At 43.4% G+C, this 23,699-nt stretch overlaps 1 protein-coding gene across 5 annotated transcripts in view; it reads left to right on the top strand.

Moving 5' to 3' along the window:
* The window catches only part of TIAM1 (TIAM Rac1 associated GEF 1), a gene marked incomplete at both ends in the record, with an annotated part of 138,031 nt that extends 115,434 nt beyond the window's left edge, over nucleotides 1-22,597 (top strand). For all 5 annotated transcript variants that reach the window (XM_079705045.1, XM_079705044.1, XM_079705043.1 and 2 more), the window contains 8 exons: nucleotides 1,002-1,181; nucleotides 1,278-1,396; nucleotides 8,008-8,116; nucleotides 12,551-12,609; nucleotides 13,511-13,613; nucleotides 16,069-16,156; nucleotides 18,366-18,538; nucleotides 22,128-22,597. In XM_079705045.1, the coding sequence (XP_079561171.1) occupies nucleotides 1,002-1,181; nucleotides 1,278-1,396; nucleotides 8,008-8,116; nucleotides 12,551-12,609; nucleotides 13,511-13,613; nucleotides 16,069-16,156; nucleotides 18,366-18,538; nucleotides 22,128-22,597 (1,301 nt within the window). The remainder of the gene's footprint in view (nucleotides 1-1,001; nucleotides 1,182-1,277; nucleotides 1,397-8,007; nucleotides 8,117-12,550; nucleotides 12,610-13,510; nucleotides 13,614-16,068; nucleotides 16,157-18,365; nucleotides 18,539-22,127) is intronic.
* Nucleotides 22,598-23,699: the final 1,102 nt, after the last annotated feature.

Raw genomic sequence — 23,699 nt, 5'->3', positions numbered from 1 at the left:
AGCTGGCGTAAGGAGTGTTTTAAAACGTAGGCTTTTGGGCTTCCCTGGTGGCGCAGTGGTTGAGAGTCTGCCTGCCGATGCAGGGGACACGGATTCGTGCCCCGGTCCGGGAAGATCCCACGTGCCGCGGAGCGGCTGGGCCCGTGAGCCACGGCCGCGGAGCCTGTGCTCCGCAACGGGAGAGGCCGCAGCAGTGAGAAGCCCAGGTACCGCAAAAAAAAAAAAAAAAAAAAAGTAGGCTTTCATATTATTCAGATATGGTGAGGCCAACAGATCAGGAGACAGTTGCCATCAGAAAGATAGTTTGTTACTTACTCATGGTTCCCAAGAGAAGGGGGAGTGTTACGCCATGCAGGGCCATGAGGGGAAGCACCAGAGCCCACCAGGAGACAGAATGAGTGAGGGCGAAGACATGGGCAAGACCCTGTATTGTGGTTTCTGCAGGAAGGAATGGGTGAGGCAGGGTAAAGAGGTTTAGGATTGGGTAATTTGAATAATCTCAGCAGGCTCTGGGGTGATCAGGGCAGGGGAAATAGTGGCCTCGAGTGTAAAAGCCTAATAGAAGAGGGAAGGAGGCAGGTGGCTCTGGATTGGTTGGCTTGCATGTGAAAGGCATGCTTTCAGGTGAGTCCTTTACCATCTAGGAATTGGCTAGCTCTGAGATGGGCAGTTTCCCCAGGGTCTGTAAGGCCTCAGATGTCAAAGTATCAGAATAAGAAGACATTCTTAATGCAAGGACGATAAACAGCAGCCCTTGAAAATCCATGTGTATAGATTTACAAACTCTGCTATCCCTTAACTCACTGGGCCGCCCCTCAAATAAACAAATAAATCTGACGGACAGGCCCCTCCAGTTGTCCCTCTGAGCCTTCTTTCCCCCCTCTGACAACTCACTGTACTCTCAGTCCTGTAAAAAGGCACCTTGGAATTAGTGAGTGAAATCGTGAGAAGGGAGTCATTTCGACATCCTGCCCAGACAACCTGTATTTAAACTCTTCCAGCCAAGATGGACGCAGCTTTCAAGGCATTCCTGGATGCCCAGAACCCAAAGCAGCAACACTCGTCCACTCTGGAGTCTTACCTCATCAAGCCCATCCAGAGGATCCTCAAGTACCCACTTCTGCTGAAGGAGCTTTTTGCTCTGACGGACGTGGAAAGTGAGGAACACTACCACTTGGATTGTGAGTCATGGGCCCCTGAGATCTGCTCCTTGCTCATGTCTCCATGAGAGTCTTTAAACAGCCTTTTCATTTATTTCATGACCTGTTTTCTTCTAGTGGCTATCAAGACTATGAATAAGGTTGCAAGTCATATCAATGAAATGCAGAAAATCCATGAAGAATTTGGGGCTGTGTTTGACCAGCTGATTGCTGAACAGACTGGTGAGAAAAAAGAGGTAAGGACCCCCACTTCTTCCCAGCACACCTATCCACAGAGCTGGGTTTGTTTGTTTCTTTTTAAGGTGCTATTTGTAAGTAAAATAGTTACAAGGATAGTGTTTTTGTTGGTGAAACCTTTTTTTAAATTAAAGTATAATTACTTTACAGTGTTGTGTTCGTTTCTGGTGTACAGCAAAGTAATTCAGCTTCTTTTTCAGATTCTTTTCCATTGTCGTTTATTACAGGACATTGAATATAGTTCCCTGTGCTATACAGTAAGACCTAGTCATTTATCTATTTTAAATATTAGTAGTTTGTATCTGCTAATCCCAAACTCCTAATTTATCTCTCTCCCCCCTACTTTCCCTCTGGTAACCACAAGTTTGTTTTCCATGTCTTTGAGTCTGTTTCTGTTCTGTAAATCAGTTCATTTGTATCATTTTTTAGATTCCATATATAAGTGATACCATAAGATATTTGTCTTTCTCTGTCAGACTTACTTCACTTAGTGTGATAACCTCTAGGTCCATCCATGTTGCTGCAAATAGCATTATTTCATTCTTTTTTATGGCTAAGTAATATTCCATTGTGTATATATACCACATATTCTTTATCCATTCATCTGTCAATGGATATGTAGGTTACTTCCATGTCTTGGCTATTGTAAATAGTGCTGCAGTGAACACTGGGGTGCATGTATCTTTTCGACTTAGAGTTTTCTTCAGATATATGCCCAGGAGTGGGACTGCTGGATCATATGGTAGTTCTATTTTTAGTTTTTTAAGAAACCTCCATACTGTTTTCCATAGTGGCTGCACCAGTTTACATTCCCATGTTGGTGGAACTTTTGTCCTTTATGCAAGGCTACATGGTGAATTTTCTTTCTCAGCTGAATTATTTCTTAATATAGGAAACATGTCCTGATGCCACCCCTTCACCCTCAGGACCTCTGGTTTTGTTCTGTGTTAAGTGTGAGAGTGAATTTCCATGACCGTAACTTGGGCTGTTTCTCTAAACACCAATGAAGGCAGAGGCTATATCCCCAGAGATTAGAATAATAACCGGCATGTCGTAGGTACTCAATAAATACTTGTTGAGTGAATGAAAGTTTCAAATGGCTATGAATCTTTTTTTTAAGTCTGCCTGAAAATCTACTTAGAAGAAATAGTCACAGGAACAGATATACTTGAGAAAAACATAGCATGAACTCTAAGTTGTGCTTGAGTTACTGAGAAGAGCTTATGTGAATAAAAATGCTGATAATACTAAAATGAATCAGTATATCATTACAGATATGATATGTAATGATATTCATCAATGCCTCCGTACCTCATGATTTGATTGGAATATTGTCCTCGTTTTGCTTTCTGCCTCAAAAAAGGAGACAAGCTGGGAGGGAACTATGAAGAAAAACTCTCTTGCTGTGATTGGAAAGAGGAGGAAAGGCAGTGGGGCGGTGGGGAGAGAATGGGGATAAGACTTGGTTGTTTAGTCTAGATGTGAAAACAGCCTTACTTCAGAGGTATAAAGGGTTATTATCTAGGTTCACGTTTATGTCGTCAGTGAAACAAAACAAGGTTTTGGACTATTGAAAGATTTTTCAGAAAAAGGTAAATTCATGATATCTCATGGAAATGTACAAGTGAACACGTATGAAGGAATTTATTTTACTCAGACGATGTGAGGGAACCAGACAGTCAAAATAGCACAGGTATATGTATGAAGTGAAGAAATATCCAGATGATTTGTGAATGGAGACAAATTGGTTTCTCTACAGCACGAGGAAGTCGCTACCAGACTGGAGAGAATTTATACATTTATCTGTTACCTACACCTTACAAAGAGTGGCAAAGGAGTTCAGAGGCACATAGATACAGGGTTGGACTCTGATAGCCCAGGAGGGTGTGCATAGTTTTCCACTGAAATACAGTTTATTTTTTGTACATGATATTTCAGGCAGAGCATGAGCATGTTCTCAGTCTACCAGGCAGATAATTTAATCTATCAGAGTGTAGAAAGGATGGACACTGCTACTCTTGATTTAGTTCCCATTTTCTTGTAAAACTATTATAGTAAGAAAAACATACTATGTTTATTAAAGAAAAGGGCAAACCTCAGAGAAAGGCAAGGAGAAAAATTATCTATGATCTCAAAATGCAAAACCTCTTGATGTTTTGGTGTTTATTTTAATTTTTAAAAAATTATGTATATTATATATTTGAATAATTAAATATAGTTCCGTATATATTCTTGAATATTTTGGAAGTTATTTTGTACCTTGAATTTTTTTATAGTGAACAAAGAATTATTTAATTTTCATGTTATTTTAAATGACTCAAAAGAATCCTTGAAATTACTGTAGAATATTTTATTGTGTGATTGAACAATGGTTTACTTAATTCCTATTGTCAGGCAGTTCGCTTGGCTTCATTTATTGATGACTATGAATAATACTGCAAACGTTTTAGATCATAGGCTTCTTCCATCCTGTATTTTAGTTTATTTCATTTTGACAGGAGTGAATTTTCTTGGGTCGTGGAAATGAACAATTTCAGTGTATTTCATTATATTTTTCATTATATTCTGAATTGATTTCTGAATTTTAATGAGAGCAAAGGACCATTATGCTAAAGACTAGAAGGTGATGTGGATAGCAGATTGCGAAGACTTTAGAAAAAAAGATGAATATGATTCAAAAGTCAGAGACTCTAAAAGGGGATATGGCTTTGGTGAGACTGCCTGTCCTCTAAAATAAAATTCTGTCAACCAAGTAAGAAATCTTTCCAACGAGGAACAAAGAGATACAGTGTTCTACACAGCAGTCTCTTGTGAGCAGAGATTTTGTTAGGAAAAAAAAAATGTACAAAAGATGGAAGGAGGAACATCTGACCATATACCAGTATTACAGGGTAGGAAAGTCCTATATCAGTATTAGGATGTCTGAAGACCAGAAAAATGAAGGCTTGGAGAAGATGCCAGAGAGAGCACTGAAAGATTATGTCTTAGCACTATAGGAAGAATAAGAAAGAAATAGGCCCCTAAAAGGGGCCAAAGGTATCGTAGCCAAAGACAAATTGATTATCCAAAGAAAATGACTCAAATCTACTTGATCTCTTTTTTTCTCCATAGAAGAGAATGATCTTCTAACTGGAAAGGATAGAGTGGTCTTGATTCCACAAAAATAAAACCACAGGGAGAATGGTCCTGGGCAAATAGGATGCTCTGTGCCAATATCAGTTATAATTCTGCAACAGTACTTACAGCAAGCAGTATACTGGAACAGTCATGGAAACAGCCTATAGAGGCAGACATTTACCAGTTATGGCCTGGTTTTCACAAAGGTGATTCCTGATCATTGAGTAACCTTTTAATGGCAATAACCAGAAAAAAACCTAGACTGGTACTGTGAACAGTTGGTAAACAGGAATAGGAATATTTATCAGTATCTACTGGGAATGGTAGGTGTATACTGAAATGGTAACATTCCAGGGACACAGAGTACCTGATGCTGTCACCAGCCAACTGTCCCCAGGAGGTCCCTGAAGACAGATATCCTCAGAGGACAAAGAAACATTTTATGATGAAGCTGGACCTTCAGTCCCTACCCCATGGTAAACTCTAGGGCGTTGGGCTGGACCACACAGAGCAAGCATCCCTTTTGCTTAGGTCAGAGGAAGAAAAGGCCAAGGAGGGCATTTCCCCTTAAAAGAAGGGCTCAGAAAACCTGACTCAGCAAGGCATCCCAGTCCTTGTTGGGGTAGAGGCCTTTTAGCAGAACTCAGTCTCAGAGTTTTGGGGTTTTTTTTTGCGGTACGCAGGCCTCTCACTGTTGTGGCCTCTCCCGTTGCGGAGCACAGGCTCCGGACGCGCAGGCTCAGCAGCCATGCCTCACGGGCCCAGCCGCTCCGCGGCATGTGGGATCTTCCCAGACTGGGGCACGAACCCGCATCCCCCGCATCGGCAGGTGGACTCTCAACCTGCGCCACCAGGGAAGCCCAGTCTCAGAGTTTTGATAAGATGTTCGGAAGGGGACCAATGGAAGGCCAGGGGAGAGGCTGTTGGTCAGAGGGAGCAGCCCTGACCCCCTTATTACATTTACAGTGTGGAAACGTGTCAAGAGAGAGGAACCATGTGCATTGGGACTGTATCAGCCTGTTTTTACCAGGTAACAAAGAACTAAAAATCTTAGTGTTCACTACAGCAAATACTTGTATTTCACTCCCAGGGTGTGGGTCACCTGGGCTTTGGCTTGTCTTGGTGAGCTTCAGAGCTTAGGTCTCAGAGTGTTCCATGTCTCTTCATTCCAGGATCCAGGCTGAAGCAGCAGTGATTGTCTTGAGCATGTCCTTTCCATGGCTGGAAGGCAGAAGCTTATGAGGGCTGGTGGAAACTTCTGATACCAAGTCCACGGCCCAACTCATGGCCAAGCCCAAAAACTTCGGGGCTCAGCCTAGTCTAGTGGGAAGTACTAGAAAATCACATGGTGGAAGGTGCAAATACATAAAGGGAGGAAGTAGAGTTTGGGCAATGATCTACCCCAGTGATCTTTAATCACTTTTTAAAAATTGAAGTATAGTCGATTTACAATGTTGTGTTCATTTCTGCTATACAGCAAAGGGAATCAGTTATACATTCTTTTTTAATATTCTTTTCCATTATGGTTTATCACAGGATATTGGATATAGTTCCCTGTGCTATACAGTACGACCTTGCTGTTTACCCATCCTATATATCCTAGTTTGCTTCTTCTAACCCCAAACTCCCACTCCATTTCCCCACGCCCCTTGGCAACTACAAGTCTGTTCTCTATGTCTGTGAGTCTGTTTCTGTTTCATAGATAAGTTAATTTGTGTCATATTTTAGATTCCACATATAGGTGGTATCATATGGTATTTGTCTTTCTCTTTCTGACTTATTTTAGTTAGTATGATAATCTGTAGTTCCATCCATGCTACTGCAAATGACATTGTTTTGTTCTTTTTTTATGGCTGAGTAGTATTTCATTGTATATATGTACCACATCTTCTTTATCCATTCATCTGTTGATGGACACTTAGGTTGTTTCTATGTCCTGGCTATTGTATTAATAAATAACACTGCAGTGAACATAGGGTTGCATGTATCTTTTTGAATTATAGTTTTGTCTGGATATATGCCCAGGAGTGGGATTGTTGGATCATATGGCATTTAATCACTTTTAAAAACATTCCCTCTAAGGCTATGGACCAGAATGGTACCAAGGAATTTGACTTATGTATATACCACTCCACTGTGGTGTGTGGGACGTGGGTAGTGGAGACTATATAGTTCCCTTAGTGGATACTCTCCTGGGTGTTTGGTTGACTCGTTACTTAATATGTACAAAGTACTACAATTGCTTAATGTCTTTAACCACTGACAGTACTACTAATAATATTGCTCAATAATAATTAGAGTAATTATTAATTATTATAATGATCCCAATCATTATAGTGGCAGCAATACCACTGTATTCTGTAGCCTGACCTGGTGGCTTGAGAAGGGCAGTGTCAAATGGCACCATGGTCTGTGGAGTCCTGCTCGGCAGCTGTTGTATCTAGAAACCCAGTCAGATCAAAAGCAGCAAAAAAAAAAAACCCAGAGCCATTTGTCCTTGAAGCTCAACATCAAGTTTTCCAATATTCAAATTGCTGCTCTGAGGAAGAAGGACTCAGGCTTGGTTTCTGTGGACGCAGAGCAGAAGTGAGAGGCTGGTGGGCGGGTGCTTCAGGGAGGCGAACTAGAGGGAGACCCTCCTAACAAGTTATGGTGTTTCCCAGTGGGATGGACCGTGGACTCTGATTTCTGCAAAGCCTTGTGCTCTGACATGTTTGCACAGGGAGCACATTGAGAGACCAGATGATCCTTTCGCCTGTGATTAGGATGCTGAGTGGGTGGGAGGATGGGATTTTGATAGACTTGGAAGTGGGCCAAAGACTCCAGCGAAAAAGGCACACATGACTATTGTGAGGTGTAGACACCAGTGGAATCTCAGGATCATCGTGTCTCTACAAGGAGAAGAGGAACTTGTCCATCTGAGATGGTTTAGCATTTGACCTTCGAGGACGCAGCACTAGACCTCATGGTTTCCAGAGCTCACATTTGCACAAGCTTAAAGAACAATCTCCCAACTCCTCAGTTGGCTTCTTTTCCCTCTTCCAAAGTGAAATGAAATCTTCCTTAAAATGAGTCGGAAGAAGAAGAAATAATTGATTCCACTGCTTCCCAGAAGACCCTGGCTCCAAAGGGATTTAAACTCACAGGTGGCAATGTCTGCCGTTTCCTGGGCTGGATCTCTGTGGTTGACAGCCATTTGTTCTTCTTAGATAACTCTCCATTTGAACACAAACCCTCTCCAATTTTGCTCATCAATTTTGACAGGTTTACTGCGTGTGAATTTCAGAGGCCCGATTTGTACCTTTTGGCCACCTTATTCTTGAAATTCTGATAGGCAGACAGGATAAGGGAAAAAAAGTTGACCAAATGAGAGACATTATTTAGAGACATTATTTTCTTGAAGTTGAATTGACACCAGCCTGTTGTATTTTAAAATGTCATGAATATCTGAGTGTTTTTAACATCGCCCAGTAAGTTTTGCCCTGGATTTCAGGTTGCAGATCTGAGCATGGGGGACCTGCTTTTGCACACCACTGTGATCTGGCCAAACCCGCCGGCCTCACTGGGAAAGTGGAAAAAGGAGCCCGAATTGGCAGCTTTTGGTACGTGTCACGAGAAGGTTTGGAGGGGAAGAGGGAGGCTGGCTTATTTTTCGCAGTAAGTTAACATTTCTTTTCCAAGACACAATTTATTAAAATATAGTTAATTACAGTTACCTGCATTGTCTTCCTGCTATGGCCACCAACATGTCACAGATACTAAATTAAACCTTCCAGCTAAGTATGACGAATGTGGCCACCCAGCTACCAAGAGGGAGGGAATGGCTGTTCAGGTCTCCCCCCAGGTATAGACATATGGGCAGGAAAAGATTTTTTTTAAGCTGCTGCTCTGAATATCTTTTCAAAATAATGAATTAATAATAAACCAAGGAAAAATCGAGTGAAAAATCAAGACAAAACTGTCTCTGTTTCTGAGCTCCCCAGTCCTTTTATTCTCTTCCCAACTCTGTGTTGCTCTGTGTGATGCCAGGATTCAGGGCATGATTCTCACCTCACCTGTTGTGGCATCACTGGATGCCTTGATCAGTTACGAGGTGCTTCTCAATCGCATCGTGGCTAATAGCAGCGAAAGTAGTGATGTTTGTGAATGATTAATTTTCCAATAAGCCAGTTCAGATGGATGCAGTTGCTGCAATTAGAAATCTCATGTGGTTGTATTGTAAAATGCCTTTTTTTTTTTGCGGTACGCGGGCCTCTCACTGTTGTGGCCCCTCCCGTTGTGGAGCACAGGCTCCGGACGTGCAGGCTTAGTGGCCATGGCTCATGGGCCCAGCCGCTCCGTGGCATGTGGGATCTTCCCGGACCGGGGCACGAACCCGTGTCCCCTGCATCGGCAGGCGGACTCTCAACCACTGCGCCACCAGGGAAGCCCCGTAATAATGCTTTTTGAGTGAGAAAAACTATGGGGTAGTCTACTGGGCACTGTACATGTTCAGGAAATATGACTTATTGTGTGTAAATGCTTGTACAGCATGCAGTGTTATTCCTGGGTATAAAACGATCAATCATGATCAGTGATCAGTGACCAGTGTTCATGCTTTTGTTTTAGGTTGTGTCTTTTCCTAGCCTCTCACTAGAAGATTCATGGGCAGGAACACATTATAAAGGAAGTCTAGTATTTCCATTGTCCTTCCTTACCTTATCTTTCTGGGGGCAGAAGAGGGAGGGTGTTGCTGCTTACTGCTTCTTTAACTGAACTCTTTTTTTCTTTTACGATGTGAACAGCACATTCCCAAATGGAACATCCTAGTGATATTAAAATCAGAGTATTTAATACAAAGATTTATTGCACTTCCTAATTAGATGACTCAGCCTTCATTGAAAACCTTAGTGATATTCCTAAAGATTCCAAAGAGCCACTGTAGCTGTTGATGCCATTTCATTAAAAATAATAAAGGAGGGCTTCCCTGGTGGCGCAGTGGTTGAGAGTCTGCCTGCCGATGCAGGGGACACGGGTTCGTGCCCCGGTCCAGGAAGATCCCACATGCTGCGGAGTGGCTGGGCCCGTGAGCCATGGCCGCTGAGCCTGCGCGTCTGGAGCCTGTGCTCCGCAGCGGGAGAGGCCACAGCAGTGAGAGGCCCGCGTACCGCAAAAAAAAAAAATAATAATAATATTAATAATAATTAAGGAGCATATAAATGTGAAGGAAAAACATGTGACTAAATATGATATACAGAGGAGTAGTGGGGTATTTTGACATGCTGGTGGTTTTTGATAGTAGTGGGTCTTTTTGGCAGGGGGAGGGATACTACTTGTTTTGCTTTGTTTTGTTTTTCCCGTCATTAACAGTTGCATTTCTTACATGGCAGTTTCTTCTTGGAGAGGTCTGGGAGCTTTCTGATGCTTCTGAGTAGGTCATTTATGGGGTGTAGGATTCTGAAGGAAATAATCCAAATCATCTCTCTCCCTCTTTCTGATGCTGGGCTATTGATGAACTGTTTCAGAGTTCAACGTAGGGATTTTTCATGCCTGTCTCCTGAATTTTAATATTTCCTATTGTTAGAAATAAACAGATTTAGAAAAAGAAAATCCTTTGGGACAAGGTAGGAGGTTGGCAAACTTATTCTGTAAAAGGCCACATAGTAAATATTTTAGGCTTCGCAGACCAAGAGGCTATAAGTAGCCAGACGCAGCTGTAGACAGTATGTAAACAAATGGGCACTAGTATTGGCGGGTTGTGCGGAAACAGGCAGGCCCTAGTTTGCCAACCTGTGATAGAAAGGGTTCAGGAAAATGCCAGTTTTGAGGTTTGGGGGGCAATGTGTGTGTTTGGCTCAAGGCAGGCTGTCGTCATCGTAATGAGCTTATTGACGGATTCCCAGTCCTTAAAAGGTGACATGTTTGGCAGTTTTGGTGTGATTTTTAAGTAGCAAGCAGAACTAACAGAGCCTTAGAAATGTGGTTTGTTTTTTGGTTTTTTTGTTTTTTTTTGCGGTACGCGGGCCTCTCACTGTTGTGGCCTCTCCTGTTGCGGAGCACAGGCTCCGGACGCGCAGGCTCAGCGGCCATGGCTCACGGACCCAGCCGCTCCGCGGCATGTGGGATCTTCCCGGACCGGGGCACGAACCCGTGTCCCCTCCATCGGCAGGCGGACTCCCAGCCACTGCGCCACCAGGGAAGCCCTAGAAATGTGTTTTGAAACAAGGAAGAGTTGCTGTGAGGGAAGTAACTTAATTACCATTGAACAGGCAGCTTTGGGGTTAAAATGTGGTTGTCTTGTTTCCGTTGCTCTGATCTCAGGAAATAGTGCTGCTTTCTTCCGAAAACAAAGTTGACCGGCTGCCCACCCAGCACCTTGACGGCTCCCAGGACGGCTAGTTTGTACTCAGGGCTGACGATCACCACCTTTAAAAGAAGGAAAGAAATAGTTTGTTTAGGTTTTGGCCTTCAAGGGTGTTCGATGTTCACCTCTGGGATATCGAGAGAGTGATTTAGGCTGGTCAGGGCAGCCAGGCATTTTGGACATCAAGGCCACGTCTGAAGGGATGGGCAACACTTGGAGTCACCTGAGTGACAGTCGGCTGCGGATCAGGGAGGGATCAGGGTGGAAATGCTCAGAGCCCAGACTGGGGTCCACTCCGGCCCGACTGCTGTGATCCTAGATGGTCCAGGTGAACCGAGGCAGACCAGTAGCCTTCTTAGAGTCATGGCAACGACCTCATTGAGCTCTGGTCCCGGTGAGATGGTGGGTCTTCTGAGACTAAGTTCACTGGCAACCTCACCCTCTCCTGCAGTGGAGCTCCCTCCGTTTTAAAGGGCCCTGCTGTCCTGGACACTGTGATTTCTGAAGGCTTCATGCTAAGGACAAAGGGCCGCCTCGGGTGCTACTGTGCAGCCTCCGTGCAGAGCCGGTGTGGCCTCCTGGGGTCAGTGGGAACCTCGCAGTCTGTCCTCTGGGATTTTTACGAAGTCAGGTGCTGTGACAGCTCAGACCCAGTGGCTGGGGTCTGCTTCTTTGTACCCGAAAGCTTTTTTTCCTGCAGTCTTACGCAAAGGGAGCCTGATGGGTCAGTAGGATAAAAAATGATAAAAAAATATACCAGACACGTTGGGTTAGTCTGCAGAGGGCCTGGGAGCCTGGGGAGCCTGTCGCTGAGAATTCCCTGTAATTGTGTGTCTGGTACACCGGGTGTGCCCCCTCCAGCTGCCATGTGACTAATGGGGTCCCTGCTATGCCTTGGGGTCAGAGTGTGAAGGGAGATGGAGACCCTGATCCAGGGAGCCTAGGATGGGCTGGGGTCACCCTTCCTTGTCATTCTGGACACCAGTTCTTCTTTCCTCTCTGGGGGGGAGTCAGAATCACTGAGTGTTGAACGTGCTTGGCATTGTTTAAGGAATTCTATGGAAGATTATGCATAATTCCATTGTATCTTCCCCCACCCCCAAAGAATATAAGAATAAAACTACCTACTCCCTGCTTCTAAATCGTTTATTGTGATTCATCCTGTTTGGAAAAAGTAAAATTGCATTCTACTTCACAAACTAATTTTTATTTATGGAGGTCAAAAGAGATGAATTACGTTTCCTGAATTAGGAGCACTCTGCGTGTGTGTAATATTAGCTTAATGTGCATAAATAGAAATTACCTGAAACATTATTATTATTGATGTTTGTATTGTTCCTTCAGCTGCTGAACTAGTACATTTTTGTTAAATGTGTATAAGCTGAAGTTTTAAGCTTGAATTGATACCATGATGAAAATATATTTTACCCAAAAGTTTCCAGTGGGGCAGGAGGGTTTATTTCCATCTCTTTAGGCTTTCTCTGTTTATCTGGGACCTGGAAAATTTTGTCGTAACAGGTTTTTGCGTCTCTCAGATGTGCTGAGTGAGTGGAGGGTGGAATGGGAGCTCATTCAAGGGGACTGTCTGTCCTCTTTATAACGGTAGTGTTTGTTACCACAAGTTATTGTTGAAGTGAAGGGGAAAACCAAACCCTTTATGTGCCGTAACTGCCTTCATTTTATGTTTTTCCAGTCTTCAAAACTGCTGTGGTCCTTGTGTATAAAGATGGTTCCAAACAGAAGAGGAAACTTGTAAGACTTCTTATTTCACCCCATAGTTTCAAAGTATCTCCCTTACTATCTGTTCCTCAGTTGCATCTGCGTAATTGTAATTCTGCACCTTTGTCAGGCATGAGTGTTTTATGATTTTTTTTAAGTGTTGCTGAGGACTTAAGGAAATTGCCCATCCTGCCTTCCTGCAGGCAGACTCACGTTTAGAGCATGAAAGTAAATAGCTATTGGGCCTACCGTGGCCAGAACCTACTACCTTCCTAATACTATTTTTATCCATTCCCTGTTCTTCTGCCCCTCTGTGCTTGTTTTGGGATCCCTTTTCTCTTTCTTCCTTTGTCTCTCTTTTGCCTGACTTTGGTTAGCAAGCTTATGTGCGCACCCTCAGCAGATTTGTCACATGGCCTCTGGCTTGCTGCTGGGTGAACAAAAGTACACATGGGGGAGTGACCCGGGGTTCCAGCATCACTGCTTTGTTGTTCTTGTTGGTTTTTTTTTTTTTTTGAAAATTAAAACAATTTATTTATTTGTTTTAATGACATATTTTTAAACTTTTATTATTTTATTGAAGTATAGTTGATTTATAGTGTTGTGCCAGTCTCTGCTGTACAGCAAAGTGACTCAGTTATACACATGTAGACTTTCCTTTTGTTATATTCTATTCCATTATGGTTTATCACAGGATATTGAATAGAGTTCCCTGTGCTCTACAGTAGGACCTTGTTGTTTCTCCATTCTCTGTGTAATAGTTTACATCTGCTAACCCCAGGTTCGCAGTCCTTCCCTCCTCCCTCCCCCTCCCCCTCGGCAACCACAAGTCTGTTCTCTGTGTCTGCAGCATCACTGGTTTAGAAAGTGTGTGCGGGTCTGGTCCGGGCTGAGCACAGACTTCTCATGCACCTAGTTCCTTCTCTTCCTGCAGGTAGGATCTCACAGGCTTTCAATTTACGAGGACTGGGACCCCTTCCGATTTCGACACATGATTCCTACCGAAGCGTTGCAGGTTCGAGCTTTGGCCAGTGCAGGTAAACTCTGAAACAGGTTGGGTACATATTTCTGTGTATGTATGAATTGTTTTTCTGAATCCACACTCTTGGTTCTAACCACCCTACCATCTTTTTTCTTCTGTGCTTAAGTCTCCTTTCCCTCAGTCTCTCCATTGCCTCTTATTTACCCAGCTGTTTATTAAATGAATGAGCTAAGTGAATGGAGGTAGTGCCTTTAATACTGTTCCAAGGAATTCTATTCATTCTGTTATATATATTAATAACATTACAGGGACTCACATCTAAGTAGCAATGAGTCTTGTACTTCTGGGAAGAATCTTTGTGACCATCAGCAGACAAAACCCATGTAAATAACTCACTTGCCTTTTAACTGGGAGACCCAAAAAGACCACCCAAAGCACAAAAAAAGCCATTGAATACATTCTTTCTTCCTGAAGCATTACATATCTTTATCTTTGTATCAGCATGAAATGTCAGTTCTTTTTCTATGACCCAAGTAGCCTTGAAGCAAGTTGTTAGGTAGTGATGAAAGTACTTGCTAAGATGATTAGTTGATGCTTTAGCGCATGAGAAGAGAAGTGAATGTCAGCACGGTATTGACTAAGAATAGCAATATTGCTATGACTCAGAGGCCCCATCCAGGGCTTAATTTGAGGCTGTTTTATGGAGGAGCAATCAGCAGTGGTTCTCCCGGGCACACCTGAGAAGGAGCAGCTTTGGGGTCAAGTGGAAACTCTCGGGACCCCTCTATTGCCGTCCCATTTGGACAGCAGGTACAGCTTTCTGGTTGTAAGAGGGGCCATGGAAGTGGACCTCTGCAGGTGCACAGTGGATCTGTATTTCTCTTTTGTGTTTCTGGCATCTAGCATGAGCAATAAGTTCTTCATGTCCGGTTGGTGTCACTCATTTCCTCCCCATTTTCACTTGTCACCTCCATGAGCCATAAAATTGGCTCTAATCCTTATAGAACCACCTCTTCCCTAGTCCAGTGTCATGAATACTGCAGGAAAAACCTGCAGTATTTGGGAAACCTCCAGTTATCCACCCAAGTTAAACTAGATACCACTTCCTTCTCAGTTGTTATGCATTGCAGGAGGAAAACTCAAATGCAGAAACCACGTCTGGCAAATGTATTGGGGATGATTATTTGCCTTAAGAAGGTTTCTGTCTAACCTACTGGCCCAGAGGACCCTCGTGCCTTTTTAGCTTTGATTTGATTTGTAAAATTGATTTACACATGAATTTTCAGGCCCCTATAAATCATAGGTCTACAAACAGCTATAATAATATTTCGAGGTTTGGACACTTAAACACTAGCACTGTCTTACTTTGCAGTCTTAGATTGTGAATTATCTAGTTCATATGTTTCCTTGTGCCTGGTTTATAAATAGGAAAGCGTATGCTTATAACAAACCTCAAACTCTCCTTAGCCAGGAATTTTGCCTTCATTGAGGACTAAATACATGAAGAATTTAAGTTTGGAAAACAAAGCCATCTTTGTGAAGATGATATTCCGTTCCCGCCCTCGGTTTTTCATTCAAATCAAGTTTAAAATCAAGAGAAAAGTTTATTTTAATGGACTTACAAAGACCAGCCAACACATCTCTTGTTGTGAAATAAATTCCAGTGGATATGAGAATCAGAAGATGGAAATTTCTAGATTTCGTCTTCGTTTGGGAAAACCCGTGAAACTCTCTGCATATGGGTCCTGGTTGGTTAAATAATGTGGGCAGGATGAGGGTTTGTAACTAGGGTTTTGAACCATTAGGTAAGGATGAGACTTCACAATGTGCAGTCTTGAGGTCTGCAGTGAATTGTTTTTCTCATAAACACTAATAATGAATAACCCGGCAAAATAATACGATATTCAGGCACTGAAAGACTTAGAAGTTGTTTCTAAATATAACTGTTTCTCTCTTTCTCAGTGTACCATTCTGGCTTCCTTCAGGTTGGGTGCTGTGGGCAGGCTGAGAAAGAGGAACCCCATTCGTTCCCAGGACACGCTTGTCCAGGGCACTAGTCCCAGTCGCTCAGGGGGAAGGCTGTGCTGCAGATGGCAGGGGCTTGCCTCTTTATATCACTGGCCTGATGAAATCAGCACTGGAATCTTGGGCTCTGTCTAGTCCAACTCTTGCCAAAACAACTAATCAGTTAATTAAAATAGTTCAGCCAAACGGGCTGTGCAGCTAAAAGGGTCAGTTTTTCCATCAATATGATTGACTGATTGTCCTTTTAGACCGTCCAGAAGGAGATTTTAGCAACTGGTAATTTTCCAAGCATTCTTTTTCTTCATGCCCATTAAGTTCTCAATCATTTTGTCTCTTGAGATCACGGGAAAGGAATGAAGTTTCTTTGGTCATATGTGGCTCTGCTCTATTGAATCCTACACCAAAGCATGGGAAATGCTTTTGTAAAAATGCAAATAAATCTCTTTGAAACATACTCTCATTCATCCTTGTTTTAATTTCTCTAGATGCAGAAGCAAATGCTGTGTGTGAAATTGTCCACGTAAAATCGGAGTCTGAAGGGAGGCCAGAGAGGGTCTTCCACCTGTGCTGCAGGTGAGCCTGGAGCCATGAAGTGTGGGAGGTGCCACCCAGAGGGAAGGGATGTGACAGTGCTTGGTGTCCCCAACCCCTCTGGGTTCTGCAGACCAGCCTGTGCATCCCTAGAAGCTACATTCTTTCTCTTGTGCACTTGAGAAAGTATTTAACACTTACCAAGTAACAGTAATTGGATAAATTAAACTAATTTTATCAGAATGTAGACAGTAACCTGGTTAATATCTTTCTAAAAGGAAATCGGAATTTTCACGTATATATTTGACATTCCAGCAAGGGCTTTCTTCCTATACGTACATTTGGTGGGTTAGAAGGACATGGTTGTCTCATGTTTTGTTTTGGTGTTTGGGTGCATCATTTATACTGTAACATCTCTGAGGTACAGCAGATGGAGAGTCACCCGGGAGGAGGTGAGGGCGTGTGCAGTGTTGCTGGGATTCCTCGTCGTGTAGGGAAACTTCAACCTAGGGAGGCTGGCTCAAGTGACTCAGGTTCACCTACGGATCTGGAGGGGAAGCTGAACTTATGATGTGGGCTTCCACTTACTTCTTCTTTCCCTCCTGTCACCATCTCCTCTCCTCCTCCTCATCTTCCTCCTTTTTGGGCTCTGTCATTAAGAATTTGAGAACTGTACGTTTCTCAAGTGCAGCCAATTCTCTCTCTCTCTCTTATTTTTGGCCTAAAGACACCAGGCTGGATGGTGCCAACAGCCAGCATTCTGATACATTTGACTTTAAATATGATCTGTACTCCATGATGCTTTAATTTTATCATAGATGCTTAGTAATTTATTCAGTACTTACCCAGTACCCCACACCGTATGTAGTATACTATGGGTTGCCCACGGACACAATAAAAACTCAACGGAATCAATATTTTATGGTTGTTAGTAATATTTTATAACGTGGCTGCTGATACAGTAAGAAGGCACATTTACCAAGCAGGAACTATGCTGAGCACCTTACATGCATTATTTCACTTAGTCAGACTGAGGTACTGTTATTCCATTTGACAAATGGGGTGCCAAGGCTCACAGAGGGTACTTTGCTAAAACCTTATAGCAAATGAATACTGAGTTCAAACTCAGTGGGTTTGACTTCAAAGCCCATGTCTTGTGTTTCTTCATTGCCTCTTTGTTGGGTGTTGGGTGACAGGGATCAACAAATGCAGATCCCAGGAAGCTGTTGGAACTAGAATTGAAATTTTTTTCAGATAATCTACATGTGGTTTAGCACCATCTTTACAGTCTATTTAGGCTAATCTGCTTGCGACTTTTTTTTTTTTTTTTTTTTTTTTTTTTTTTTTTTGGCGGTACGTGGGCCTCTCACTGTTGTGGCCTCTCCCGTTGCGGAGCACAGGCTCCGGACACGCAGGCTCAGCGGCCATGGCTCACGGGCCCAGCTGCTCCGTGGCATGTGGGATCTTCCTGGACCGGGGCACGAACCCGTGTCCCCTGCATCGGCAGGCGGACTCCCAACCACTGTGCCACCAGGGAAGCCCCTGCTTGCGACTTTGTTGATAAATCCACAGGGTCCAATGAGCCTGCCCGTAGAGATGCCATATTCATTGTTAATAAGGAATGCCAGCTAAAACTTGCCTGGGTAAAACTATTAAGAACTTAACAAGAAAAATAACCTAAGAAGCACTTTTTTTATCGTGCAAGTTGGAAGTTGGGAAGATTTTCCAGTTCTTAACAATGTAACTTTAATATTTACATGTTGAAGTGTGTCATGGAAGGTGTTGATATTTAACAGGCATTGATATCCAACTCAGAGGAAACTAAAGATGTTGGGACATCAGTTTCCAAGTGTGCTGCAGAGCAGCAAGAATCTTGTGGTTCCTTTGTCTGTAAAATATTTTAGAATGAAAGGCTCTGCCTTAAGTACCAAGAGCAGAATCTGGCAACTTTGTGGCGCAAAATCCATCTCTCCGTCAATCTATTCATTTATGGGCTGCTCGGTCCCAAATTGGCTGCAGGAGATGAATCACAAAACATAAAGGGAAAGGAATACGTGTTCTTTATCTCCAGCGATGAAAACACTGCTGCTCGGCAACACTGCTGCTCGGCAACACTGCTGCTCGGCAGTGAAATTGGAGTCGTGGCCTCAGTCTTTAACCTTTGGTCCTCAGGGATATTTGTTTGGCTGCCCCTGATAACATCCTGTGTTAAGTGCTGTTTCCCTAACAGGTGTAAATCTTCTTTTCATAGCTCCCCAGAGAGCAGAAAGGATTTCTTGAAGGCTGTGCATTCCATCCTGCGTGATAAGCATAGAAGACAGCTCCTGAAGACCGAAAGCCTTCCCTCTTCCCAGCAATATGTCCCTTTTGGAGGAAAACGATTGTGTGCGCTGAAAGGGGCCAGGCCAGCCATGAGCAGGGCAGGTACTGTGGGGATTCAGACGTTCAAGATCCCTGTCATCCCCACTCCACTGTAGAACTGACGTCCTCACTGAGCAAGACTTAGACGTGGCCTTGCGGGGGCTAACGCTGGAGTACGTTCTTCCCTGGTGTGAGGTTCCCGGCCCTTGCCTCCCTCCCTTGGTTTAAGCCTCTTGCCCTCCCTCAAGCTTTCCCTTCGCTGTCCTCCTCCTTCTGGCTGGTGAGCTTCCCTCTCATTTGCCAAGCTGGGAAGTGAGCACATTCTCTTTCTGGAGGGGCTGTCTTAGCCCGCTTGCCGAATGAGAGTTGCTGCTTTGCATGACAGCCAGCTTTGTCCAGCAAAAAGCAGTGTGTGATGTCTCAGCAAAGTCACGGCCCACCATTCTGAGAACATGGTGGCTTTCTCCTCGAGAAACACAGCCATGCCTGTTCTCAGTAAGGAGGCCATGTTTGGTAGACCAGATGACCCATCAGATTTTTACCCTCACCTTGGGCCTGCAACTATTTTTAGCTTCCATGTTCATTTGGGGAAGCCTTGAGCTGCTATTAGAAAAGAGGAATCTGGAGTTCAAGTGGTCCCAGGGTAAATATTCTTTTAGGACTTATTCTACCACCTTGAAGTAGTAAAGATCAATACGACTCCCTGTAAATGGCATTAAAGTCTATCTAGGAAGAAAGATATTTTCCTAACACTTAGGTATTAATGACATCAAGACATTAACATTTTTTATCACTCCTTTCTTAAGAGGCAGTCCAGAATTTTGCAGGGAAGATTCCAATAAAAGAGGCTTCCTTTGCATTTGCCGGAAAGGCTTCTGATCTCTTTTCTAAAGGATTTTCCGCCTTTTCTCAATTGTGTTGAAGAGGCAGGTATGGTACTGTGAATGGTTGAAGGTTTTCATAGACATAACCCTGACAAAGTGTATTATACTCTTTAAGTACCTTAATTTAACTAATGTTAAGGGGCTAGTTATCTCATATCTGTTCTCCAATCAGTTGATAAGTGTTTACTGAAAACCTGGTATAGTGAACCCCCAGTACTCTTCTGGGCTCACCAGTGTCTTGCATACTTCTCTATCCACAATTTCTCATGGAGCCCTCATGTAAAAAGCTTTCTCATCCCTTTAGAGCTCACAGCAGAGAATTTCACCTTGGCATTGTCTCATTTGTTCCTTTTACTTGTGCCACATATATTTAATTAGGATTAGGAATATGTGTGCCAACCTCAGGAAACCCCACCTGTCATTGGTCAGGTTTCTGTTGTTAATCGATGAACCTAAAGTCAGAGCTGCCTTCACTTTGAAACTAAGCATTTTTAGTCTGTAGGACATTCAGAAGTTTTCCTGCTGAGATCCCTCTGGGAAGAAAACAAAGTTGCTACAACCTACCCCATCATCTTGAATATCAAGAGAGAGAGCCTTGATGTCAGAGCCTGTTGGCTTTGGCTAGTAGGAAGATTTTTTGCCTGATGGCTCAGTTTTGGCTAAGAAAGTCTTGATTTATCACTCTGCTTTTGAAGCGCCTCACTGTCGTCAGGATCTTCAAATTCGATGATTTAAAAATGGTGTGGGAGTGGGTCAGCCCAGCACTAGCTAGTCAGTCTTAATAGTGAACAGTGGAAATACTCAAATCAAAGATTGTCTCCTGGAATCCCGTAAGGCTGGCTGGGTTATTCTTACGCTTCATTATGCATTGTCCTGAATACCCAGCTAGTTTATTTCTCTTTTTGCTCAGTAAAGGCAAATAGCCAGTCTCCCTTAGTCTAAAAGCACTTTATGTCTGCCAGTAACCTAACTACACATTTTTTTGTTTTTCCAACATTTTCTTACGAAAATTTTCAGGCATATAGAACAAATGAAAGAACTGTATACATTCATACCTACTGTCTGTAATATTTTTTATATTTTCATTGTCACATATTTATTCATCTGTCATCCATCTGCTCATCTTACTTTTGACACATTTCTAGAATAGACATTAGCATACTTTACTCCTAAATACTTAAACCTGCACATCCTTGACAAATATTTCCAATATCCCAATTTGGAATTGAGTTAATTCTAAGAGAGTGATTGGAGAGAGCCAGGCTCCACTCTGGTGGTACTGAGACAAAATTGAACAGTAATTTCTGCTTCTTTCCAGTAGAGTAGTAGTAGTAGTAGTAGTAGTAGTAGTGTTTTTTTTTTTTAATTCTTTCTTTTTTCCATTTTTCCTGGAAATGATTTTCATTCCCCTCCTTGAGTGAGAGTGGTGTCTATTTCCTCCATGCTTTAAGATGATAGAACACTCAGGAATGATGATGGAAGCACAGGGATCTGAGACAGAGGATGGTCAGAGCGGGTGCCAGTTTAGACCACTGTCCAGCTCACTGACCTTGTACCTGCTGTATTTGAAGTCAAGGCTGCATTTGGCGGTAATTGTGAATAGTCACCTTCTAGCAGCACTGAAGCAGTTTAATGGTTTTTCAGGCTTAGATTTCAGGAAAGTAGCTCCTAAGTGGTGTCTGGGCTCCTGCCTCCCACTGGAAAGCCCATGGTACATTTCAATATCAAGGGAGAAGTGGCAGCATTTCCATGTGTCTGGGGGGTGTGTGTGTGTGTGTGTGTGTGTGAGATTGTTTGCTTGATTGGGTGGTGTCTTTTGTTTGTTTTAAAAAATACTGGCTTCCTAGAGGGCAATAGGGTGAAAGAATGAATTCAAAGATTTGTTTTTCTTAACTCTTAGTCACTTTATCTAGCACTTTGTTAATCAGCTGCTTGGGTGTTGTATTATTTATTTCTCCTTCCACTCCGGCACTGGTAGTTTAATTGCTTTGTAGAAGAGAAATTGGGGATACACAAAACAGAGACAGGAGAGACTAAGGCTCACATTTGCTTTAGCCTCAACTTCACATGGGGCTTTGTCAGAAAGAGGACTTAATATCTCTGAGACCCACTCTTTCTGTAGCTTCTCCAAAAACAAGGCTGTGCCCTTAAGGTACCTGCAGATCCTCGAGAACTGTTACATTCAGTTTTCCAGAAAGCAATATAACTTGGACCCGTGTTTTTCCCTCCTTGATATATCATGGTGATTTCTACAAAGACAATGAAACTCTGGAGGCCTCCCCCATCCTTACTAAAGATTTATGCCAGCTAAATGACTCTAGGACAGCCCCGGGAGATTCCCAGAGCACTGTGACATGGGCCGTGGTCGGAACTGAGGGCACTCATTAATCCCAGCATCAGTGGTGCCCTCGACAGCAGCAAGAATCTGCACTCGCTGTCTCCCAGGTGCACAGGGTAGAGAAAGTATTTCAGAGGGAGTTGAATCCCCTTTTCCCCATAACCTACAACCCGCCCATATGCCGCCCCCAGCTGGCCCCCCCTTCCCCTTCCATCGTTGGCTGTAACATCCTCCAAGTCCAGACACCTGTGCAAGGTAAAGACCCCGAGACAGACCGGTGAAATCCGGACTTTAAGCCCCAAACGACATCCAGGTCCTGAATGCATATCGTGTAGGCTTTCCTTTCCTTTTCTTGTATTTGCTTTCTGGATTTGCATCGCACGTAAAGCATGTGGGCGTTTTATTTTTATATTTTTGTGTGTGTGCGCAGTGTCCGCCCCAAGCAAGTCTCTTGGGAGGAGGAGGCGGCGACTGGCCCGAAACAGGTTTACCATTGATTCTGATGCCATCTCCGCCAGCAGCCCGGAGAAAGAGTCCCAGCAGCCCCCCGGGGGCGGGGACACTGACCGCTGGGTAGAGGAACAGTTTGACCTTACTCAGTACGAAGAGCAGGATGACGTCAAGGAGACAGACATCCTCAGTGACGATGATGAGTTCTGTGAGTCCCTGAAGGGCGCCGCGGCGGACCGAGACCTGCAGGAGCGGCTTCAGGCCGCCTCCATCAGTCAGCGGGAGAGAGGCCAGAAGGCCCTGGATAGTCACGCATCCCGCATGACGCAGCTCAAGAAGCAAGCCGCCCTGTCGGGCGTCAACGGAGGCCCGGAGAGCACGAGCGACGAGGTCATTTGGGTTAGGCGTGAAGACTTTGCCCCCTCCAGGAAGCTGAACACTGAGATCTGACTGCCCCGTGCCCCGGTAGAGACAGTCCTTGTAGATACGTCTCCTGCCCCACCCCTACCCCACGCCCCTCCCGGACTCGCGAGGGGGAGAATGTTCCCTTTAAGTCGCACTCTTGCACACACGGTTTTGGCAGCTGACTTTGTTCTGAAGCCATGTAGCCACCCAACTTTATCGTTTCTAACAACATCGGAAAGAATTGTTCAAGAATCCCAAATCAGCTTGAGTCCTCTCTCTATATATTACCAAGGGTAATATATTACCCTTGGTATATAGAGTCTTATATTACCAAGGGCTTTTATTTATTCTCAATTAATCAGGGCCTAAAGGATTAAAAAAAAAAAAATTCTATAGCACTGGAAAGCAAATTACCCCAGGAGTTAAGTATGTACTACAGATTAGTTTAAAGGGTAGCACATGAAAAAATAATAAAAGATTCTATCTGAAACCAATCCAGGAGCCATCTCCTAGTTGGGGAAACAAAGCAACTGTACAGCTTGCAGTGTTCTTACTCCTTTCCCTCTTAAATGTCTGAGAATATCTGTGTATTTTAAGAATGTGTGAGGAGAAGGTGGAGATTATGTTTCCATGAGCCTTTTTTTTTCTTTTTTTTTTTTCTCTTCTGTTTAGGTCTATGGCTGGTCTTACTCGATGTCGGTGTTCGGAAGTTCTAGTTTTGCATAGAATTATAAAGATGCCAAACTCCTTGGAAAGAGATCCAAATTTATCACTTGAAAAAAAAAAACACTATTTTTTGTATTTTACCTGAGATGCAGGGGGGCACAAACAGATGAGACTTTTACACAGTGTTAGTGTAACTCTGAGTTTTAAAAAAATGAGGATTTTACCTTTTACAGAGAGAGTGAGGCATGGTGATTTTATATTTATATATGAAAGGCCAACAAGATGCTTAGGAGAAACTTTTTTCCCAAGAAGCAGCTTTGGTTTTTTTTTGTTTTGTTTTTTAATTTAAATGTTTGAATCTCTACTTGAGATGGGAGCTTGGTTGGATTAAACATGACACCGGGATGGGCAATGTGTGTGTCTGTTGCACATGGCCGGGGAGGGGAGACTCCTCCTCATGGGGTTGCCATGGTGATCATTG

Source organism: Hyperoodon ampullatus, assembly GCF_949752795.1.
Source record: "Hyperoodon ampullatus genome assembly, chromosome: 5".
NCBI lineage: Eukaryota > Metazoa > Chordata > Mammalia > Artiodactyla > Ziphiidae > Hyperoodon > Hyperoodon ampullatus.
The sequence above is the reverse complement of the archived record's forward strand: the minus strand, read 5'-3'. Positions and strand labels throughout refer to the sequence as shown.